At 49.7% G+C, this 8,992-nt stretch overlaps 2 protein-coding genes across 2 annotated transcripts; both read right to left on the bottom strand.

Annotated features, from left to right (window-relative positions):
- Nucleotides 1-219: 219 nt before the first annotated feature.
- On the bottom strand, nucleotides 220-3,906 carry LOC128199305 (uncharacterized). The gene has a single exon (XM_052888277.1). The coding sequence runs from the start codon at nucleotides 3,904-3,906 to the stop codon at nucleotides 220-222; it is 3,687 nt and encodes a 1,228-aa protein (XP_052744237.1).
- A 583-nt stretch (nucleotides 3,907-4,489) lies between these two features.
- On the bottom strand, nucleotides 4,490-5,857 carry LOC128199306 (uncharacterized). Its single transcript, XM_052888278.1, has one exon. It carries the CDS (start codon nucleotides 5,855-5,857, stop codon nucleotides 4,490-4,492), a length of 1,368 nt encoding a protein of 455 aa, XP_052744238.1.
- Nucleotides 5,858-8,992: the final 3,135 nt, after the last annotated feature.

Below are 8,992 nucleotides of genomic sequence, written 5' to 3' on the forward strand. Positions count from 1 at the left end.
GCTCAAAAAACTCCGGAACAAGAAACACGGGTTCCCGGTCAAAGCGTCGGACCAAGACTGGCGGTCAACGAGGTCGCGCGCGACGCCGCGAAAACCGGTCGCAGGCGCCGGTACGCCCCCCGCGCGGGCGGGGAATCGTACTACAATCGAGCGCCCAGTCGCGCCGCGCCATCTAGCGCGAACATAAACCCCCGCTCGGAATCCCCAAAGGTGGATTCCCTACTCAATGGGCAATCGTGCCAGTGACGATACAGCCCGATGCAACAACGAATCTCCCACCATGACCTCAGCCACGCGGGGCACTCCATCCGATCCAAACATCAACTTAACAATACGTCCGCGACGCCAATACAACGGTAGCAAATTCGACTCCTTGACCAGAACTAGGTCACCAACCTTAGGAGGATCCGTCTTGTCAGTCCACTTCACGCGCTGCTGCAAAAGATGCAAATACTCCAGAGACCAACGATGCCAAAAGTTCTGGGTCATCTGTTGCAACAATTCAAAGCGAGTCAAACGAGAGGTTTTCGCGTCCCTGAAGGGGTACTCAGGCAACGCGCGAAGGGGCTGGCCAATCAAAAAATGTCCCGGCGTTAAAACTTCTAAATCGTTTGGATCGGATGAGAGAGGGCAAAGGGGCCGAGAATTGAGGACGGCCTCAATCCTGCAAAATACGGTGGCCAACTCTTCAAAAGTCAAAATAGTTTCCCCAATGACACGGTAGAGATGCGTTTTTGCTGACTTAATCACAGCTTCAAAAATTCCACCCCAGTGAGGGCAAACGGGAGGATCAAACTTCCAGGTTACCCCCATTCGAGAGGCAGCTGTGCCAATAAAAGTCTTATTACTATCCAAGAATTCGACAACTTCCTTCAAATACCGATCAGCACCACGGTAGTTGGACCCACAATCAGTCCGTATTAGTCCCGGAATTCCGCGTCGCGAACAAAGACGGGAAAGCGCGGCTACAAAAGCTTCCGTACTGAGGGAACTGACTAGCTCGAGATGGACGGCCTTGGTGGCGAGGCAAACAAATACGCATAAATAGGCCTTTACAGGTCTCGCATTCCGGAGGTTCGAGCTCCGAACCATGAAGGGGCCTCCAAAATCAGAAGCAGTTCCGTAAAACGGACGAGACTCCGTAACCCGATCCGCAGGCAGGTCGCCCATGATGGGTTGAATGGGCGCCGCTTTCAAGCGGTAACAAGGGATACACCGAAAAATTACGCTTCGAATGACGCGTCTGGCCGACAAAATCCAAAATTCACGCTGCAAAATAGCAGAAATTGCATTACAACCAGCGTGAGCATTGTTCAAATGATAATGCCTCACAAGCAGCACCACAAAGGTCCCACCATTTGGGAGCAACAAGGGATGTCGCGCACCATAGGGTAAGTTGGCGTTCCTCAAACGTCCACCAACTCTCAAGATCCCATCAGGATCCACAAACGGATTCAGGCGGGCTAGCGAACCCTTCAAACCTGAACCGGCTTTCAATTTCTGAATTTCAGCCGAAAAATGTTCGGCCTGTATCAAGCGCACCCAAAACAACAGCGCTTCCTTTCGTTCAATGGGAGACAAGACTGGGGTCCGTATCTTGGTCTGAGGCGTTCTGCTATTGTGGTGGAAACGCCGGATCCAACCAGTAACTCCGATCAATTTTTCGAAAGAGCTGTACCGCTCCAGCAAGAATTCGTACGTGGGAGGAGACAAATCCTCAACCACTCCAACACGCAAGCAAGGTAAGGGCTCAGGGTCAGAAAAACGATTCTGAGGCCAAGAAGACTCAGATCGAGTCAGCCAAGCTGGCCCCCACCACAAAGGATGATCTACAAGAAAAGACCCCTCGCAACCACGAGAAGCGCAGTCGGCGGGGTTCATTTCTCCCGGCACATGCCTCCACAACAAGGTGGTTTCCGAATTCTGGATCTGTGAGACCCGATTCGCAACAAACACCTCCAAATTGTGAGGAGAGGCACGCAACCAGCACAAAACAATCTCACTGTCTGACCAGGCAACGACCTCAGTCAATTCGACTAGCGAGGCCATAGTTGCTCTGACGTGATTCAACAACCTGGCGAGAAGCGTGGCTCCGGACAATTCCAATTTCGGAATAGTCAATCTGGTCCGGATCGGCGCCACCTTGCTCTTGGCCAGCACCAAATGCACCGATACCTCACCGTTCGCATTGACGGTGCGAAGGTAAACGGCTGCAGCATAACCCTTTTCACTCGCGTCGCAAAATCCGTGCAAGCTCGCATGGCATCTCCCAGGCGGCAAGAAACGTCTGGAGATGGAAATCCGGTTCACCTCAGGGAGAGAGGACACAATGGAAGTCCACTCCTCTTCTAGTCTGCCCTGAAGTGGCTCGTCCCAACCAACCTGAGCAATCCAAAGCTTCTGCAGGAAGCATTTTGCCAGGAAGATGACGGGCGTTACCCAACCATTTGGGTCAAAGGTGCGAGCGACGGTTGACAAGACGGAACGCTTAGTCCAATTTCTCGGAGATGGGTCTAATTTAACTCGGTACGTAAACACATCCTGAACTGGCCGGTATTGTATCCCAAGGACGGACAGCAGGTTCGTATCATCCGGGTTCTCAAATATGTAAGGATCCTGTTGATCTTCTCCAGGAAGGTCCTTCAAAAGGTCAGGTGAGTTCGACAACCATTTGCTCAATTCAAAACCCCCTGCCTTCAGGATCGCAATCAATTCATCACGTAAAACTAGAGCATCTTCAAGGGTTGAAGCTCCGGTACAAATATCGTCCATGTAGACCGACGACTCCAAAACGGCTGCTGCTCGCGGGTAATTGAGCCTCTCGCGCTCAGCCAACTCCAACAAGGTCCTGATCGCAATATAAGGACTGGATCTCAAGCCGTACGTCGTGGTGTTCAACTCATACACCTGCATCGGGTCGTCAGGATGCTCACGCCACAAAATCAGCTGGTAGTTCCGGTCGTCGCGATGCACAATCGATTGCCGAAACATCATCCGAATGTCGGCTACAAAAACCACCTGGTGACGACGGAAGTGCGTGAGGATGTCCGAGATGTCCTTCAGCAATTTCGGACCCGCATGCAGGCACTGGTTCAAGGACACGCCGTTTGAGGTGGGTGCGGACCCGTCAAACACAACCCTGATCTTGCTGTCAGGGGTTTTCAAAACGGCGTGATGTGGCAAGAAGTAGTGTTCATGCGCGCGCCAATCAAAGGTTGACACCGACATGTGTCCCAATTCCTCGTATTCGCGCATGAATGCAGTATACTTTTCTCGAAAGGCCTGGTCTCTTCTCATACGCCGTTCCATAGACAACAGTCTCTTCTCTGCCAAGGCTCGTGACTGTCCGAGAGGGGGTCGTGAGGCCACAAATGGTAGTCGAGTAACAAATCGTCCATCCACACGACGACCAGTGTTATTCTGGTAAAACAGCTCACAATCCTGGTCGGAGGGGTTCACTCGAGACGCACAAGGGGGTTCCTCAATTTCCCAGAACCGCTGCACAAGATCAATAAGTGCGGTGCCCGCCACTCGGAGAGGCTCATCGCGCTCCAACGGTTTTACTGGCAGGACAGGACCGAGAAAACTATGTCCAAATATGGTTGGAAGGGCACTCAACCCCTTAGCCTGCAAATGTTTAATGCCACCGGTCACAATGCAACCCAAAACGTCGGCTCCCAACAACAAATCAACCGGGGCCGGAACAAACCAGTCGGCATCGGCTGGAGTAAGGTTGGCTGTCAAACGTATTGTAGAGTCCCAAATTCGCTCCTGAGGGAGATGACCCAAAATATTGTCCAGGACAGATGCCCTGACCACAACTCGGAGGTTACCCCTACGGGGTGCAAACATCAACTCCGCTTCTCCCCGGGAGACGAGTGGCTCCGAATCACCAATACCTCGCATTCGCCCTCCATGAGGCGACCATGGGAGGCTCAATTTCCTAACAAGGTAGGATGACACAAGACACCGCTGTGAACCCGAATCCAACAAGGCCCTTACAAATAAACACTCCCCCTTCGGGTTCGACACCTTTACCGATGCAGTGGGCAATAACACAAGCTGACAATGAGTTTGCTCCAAATCCAAGGCATCAGGAAAGGTGGCGGTGAGGGGGGTGAGGGCGGCCGCTACCTAGCGCCGGTCAACTCGCCTTGCCGGCCCTCGAGTCCGCGGCACGAGGTCTCGCGGCAGGTCATCAAACCCCCAGCCCTGGTGCCACTCGGGGCAATCCTCAGGGACTAGGCGATCGCCCTGCCTTCCAGTGGCAGGCGCTCGGTATCCCCGCCGACGCACTTGGGGAGCCCTACGCTCTAAGCGCGGCCACTCAGCCAAGGGTGGGGAAAACCGCGGGGGCTCTTGGCCCTGCGCCACAAGCTCCTGCTGAGGGGGTGCGGTACCCTCTTCAAGATTTCTAGGGGGGGAACCAAGTCCCCCTGTCAATGGGGAGCGCGCCCCCGCCCGTCGGGGCATCGCGCCCCTGCTCTCTTCAAAATAACGGGGGGGGGGAGCTAAGCCCCCCGGTCAAATGAGAGCGCCCCCCCGCCCGTCGGGGGGGTGATTCTTCCTCGCGTCGAGCTGTCGGCAGCTCGCGCTCGCGCTCTGGCGCCTCTCCGTTGCGGTTGGCGCACAGAAGCCCCAAATGGTTCCCCTGGCAGTGGGGACAAGGGCGCCTACTCGCGCAATCCCGCTGCCAGTGTGGTTCCAGGCACGAATAGCACCATTTCCGCGCATTGGCGATGGAGCGTCGTGCCCGGACCGAGAGAGCCGCAAAATCCGGACAAGCCCCGACCCGGTGGCCGGGACCTTTACAAAAAGTGCAGCGAGCCGCGCTCGCTGTCGCCACGCGAAAGCGGGGAGAAGGCGGCGAACCCCTGGGTGCAACTCGTCCCTCCTTGGAGGGGCCTCCCTGGGGCGCCCCACCCCGACGCCCTTCTTGGGCTGAACGGCCTGAAGGAGAAACCGGAGCGGGCACTCCGGCGTTCTCCGCCAAGCGGCACTCCTGCTCCAGGAACGAGATCAGTTCCTGGAAGCCAGGCAAATAGGATGCCCCGTCCCCTCCGTGCCTCTGCTCAAAACGGAGCTTGAGGTCGGAGGGCAGGCGGGACAACACAATATGGAGCAACAAAAAGCTCCACTCCTCGACTGGTAAATCCAGTTTTCGGAGGCCATTAGTGGCCACCACAACTGGATTCACCAGTCCGAAGCGCAGCTGCTCCACTCCCCTTATCATGGGGAGGCTTAAAATTTGGCCCACATACCCGTCGGCCAGACGGCGCACGTTCGCATATCTCCTCTGAAGGAGGAGACGTGCGGTGGTGTAGTTCGTGGGCGCCAAGTCCAAATGTGCCACGACCTGCAATGCTTCCCCATCCAGAGCCGATAGCAAATAGGCCATCTTCTGGGTGGGGGCTAGGTCCTGGCGGGAGTCCACGAGGCCATTAAACATGGCCTCGAAGCCCAACCACGAGCTCAAGCACCCGCTAAACCGGGGCAGCTCGATGGTGGGGAGACGCCCCAACAATTCGGGCTGGGTCGCACGGCGCAAGGGCGATGAGTCCAAGGCGTTGAGCTTGGCCTCACGCGCCAGCCTGCGATCTGCCTCAAGTAGCCCATCGCAGAGCTCTTCCAGCTGCTCCAGATCTTTGCGGCTGGACTCCAAAATCCCTGCATCAACGCCATCCATGCCGAGTAGCGCTCGGTACGCTTCCTCGGCAGCGCACAGCCTCGACGACAGCTGCGAACACCTCTGCCTTAGGCTCTCCACGCGGTCGTCACGGCCTATCAATGTGTGGGCTGCTGCAGCCCACCTTAGCTCCGCCGTGATCCTGATTGAGAATTCGCGCTGAGTCGGCATCTCACGAAGCTGTCGAATCCGAAAAACAACAAAAAAAAACCTATCGGTGCGGTTGCCAACAACAAAAAAAATTAATGTTAACCAACAAAATATTATTAAAACAAACAAAACACTATCAATTAATCAATAAAATAAAAGAAAACCTATCAGTTCGGTTGGCAACAACAAAAACAATTAATACGGTTAACCAACACAGTTAACCAACAAAGACAATAAAAATATTATTAATACAACAAAAAAAAACTATTAATTAATCAATTAAATACTAATCCAACCCATGAGTATCAAAACGCAACAAAATGAAAATAAAAAAAAAAATATTAAACAAAAGACAACAGAATATTTCAAGTATCATGGGTTGGTTAGGTCGCGCTATAGTACCCTACAACAACAATTAATTTACAATCTACGTGGTCAGCTAGACCAACCGATCGCGAACCACGCTCTGCTGCCAAAACTCTGTAGTGGCCGAAACGGCGCCCCTCAAACGCAGGCGGGGCCCATGAGCGCCCACGATGAGCGTCCGTTTCCACTAGGAGATCGGCGTTACACCGCGTCCTAGTTCGCCGTCAACTAATAATAGTGCGATCGGTTAATCTAGACTGACCTTGACAATCGGCGTAGCCCTCTTGGGCACAAACGCCGCTGGGAGCCGCTATGCCACGCCGGGTGATCCACGTAGTTCAGGTTATGTGTATTGTGTTGGTCGTTGGTGTGAGTATCAGTGTATGTGGATCGCTCACCCTTCAGCAAAAACCCCAAGCACATGCACCAAACACGCCACAAAATCACTGCGTTCTGTGCCGATCACAAAGGGTCAATACCTCGGACACAAATTATAGTCCAATCACTCGATAAATGCTCAACCAAGATCGAGTTAAGCTACCATGCGCTCAAAAAACTCCGGAACAAGAAACACGGGTTCCCGGTCAAAGCGTCGGACCAAGACTGGCGGTCAACGAGGTCGCGCGCGACGCCGCGAAAACCGGTCGCAGGCGCCGGTACGCCCCCCGCGCGGGCGGGGAATCGTACTACAATCGAGCGCCCAGTCGCGCCACGCCATCTAGCGCGAACACACAGTACTTCGTAAATTAACATTATATTTGTATATTTCATAGATAATCATGTTAAAAGCTTTGAATATTATTAAATAAGTGTGCACCATTTAATCATTTTCATCATAATTATGATTGTGTTGTGACCTTGGTGTGACTTATGAAGTTCTTATCGTGTAATTATACACTTACTTGTATGTGTAATGTAAGGGTGTAATTTGTTCATAATGTATAACTACATTCAAAATCGATAAGACTTAATAGTAGACTGAGTACTGGATAAATATAATAAAACTAATACTTACATTAAATAATACAACACGAAGGATTATTGTCAAAGATAAGATAAATACTACTCTATGTCTTACAGTGATACTGAGCAATGAGTATGACATATAACATCGAAACCAGTTCATTAAAGAACTATTGCTTAACAATTATTTACAGGTAGATAATAATGTAAGAAGTATTTGCATTACAGAAGCTCCTTGAAAAAAGTAAAGTAAAATCCTCATAACAAATTATAGCGTCTATTCAGTCACCTAATTTATACAGTGTCTAACCATACACGTGTGAAAATTGTACGACAACGATAGTGTAAGTGGTGCAGAGGCTGATGAGGCCGAGAGGCAAGGACATGTTGAGGCTGAAAACGCGCCATACGGTGTACTTGAAGGGACGAAGCTCAAAAGACTTGAGAGCATTATAGACCCTGTTTCGGAGTGCATTATCTGAAAAAAAAAACATATTATCGTCATCGTCATTACAAGTAGCGCCGGTCCGAAGTAAATTTTAAAATGGAGCGAGATCTAATTATGGCGCCTCTCCTGTTTGTTCCTAATAATATGTAGATACCTACAACAAATTATGAGTGTAAAGTAGGAATGGAACGCGAAGATCTCCATCATACTCTTTGGTGACCAATTGAATATCAGGTGTAGTACCGTCTACGGTTGAGAAGGATTATCATTTAGGCACTCTCTAGGATTTGGAGCCTGGAGCTCCGTTCGCCGTATGGACGGGCCGGCCCTGATTACAAGCTTATTATTAAGGGCCCACTACAGAAGTAGTCGTACCTTCTTTTTACAAGAGAGTATAATGGAAACCTTAAACGCTTCTCCAAAGCAGTTTGGATTTTCGTGTACTTTGAAATGGTCACTATCAGCATTAAAGTTAAGCTTAAACCCACCAACCCGTATTAGAATACGCCGGCATGTCATTCAGCAGAAAGAAGAATGTCTGGCCTTATCAAATACAAAAAAAAATATTTGATATACTAAAATTTACATAATAATTTATAGTAATGGTTGTTAATAGTTACTCACTAGAGCAAACCAGGAGTTGTCTGATAAGATTAGTCTTGATCCTTTCTACTTGCACAGCAACTAATTCAGCTAACACCGCCGGCACTAGCGGGACAATTATTGTCACAAGTGCATCGCAGATAAATACCGGTAAAATCTACATATAAACTAATTAATTAATTAATATAATTAAACTAATGATTTGCGTTAACTTCGTAACGAATTAAATTTCATTTAATTAAAAAAATGGCCACTATTTATTATTATGGATGTTTTTTTTAACTCAATCACGATTCAAAATGAACTGCTGAATAAGAATAGTAATGTCTGCGTACAAGAATTGCATATGTGAGGGTAAAATTTCTGGGCAGTAGATATTATAATTATTAAGCTTACATCGGCCACACCAAGTTTTATATACTGCAGTATAAATGACAGAAGAAAAAAGAAATATAACGGGAGATCCAGGAGTATCTGTAAAATAAATTAAAAATAAATGAATGATCCAGGTACCAAATTATAATTGCGGGTATATATCTAATATTTGTTACTTACCATGAGCTTCGTTGCATGACCAGCATATTTAAGATTGTCCAATAGATCATTATAAATATTTAAATAGCCTTGCAACAATGAAATGTGTTCCTCTTCCTTGTCATAGCTTATTGGGTCGGAGAAATCCAAGTTATTTTCCATCATAATCCTGAGCGCCTTCATTCGATCCCACAACAGTTCAAACATCATTATACGAGCCATGCTGTTTAATGCCACTGACA

This window comes from Bicyclus anynana, chromosome 22 (genome assembly GCF_947172395.1).
Source record: "Bicyclus anynana chromosome 22, ilBicAnyn1.1, whole genome shotgun sequence".
NCBI lineage: Eukaryota > Metazoa > Arthropoda > Insecta > Lepidoptera > Nymphalidae > Bicyclus > Bicyclus anynana.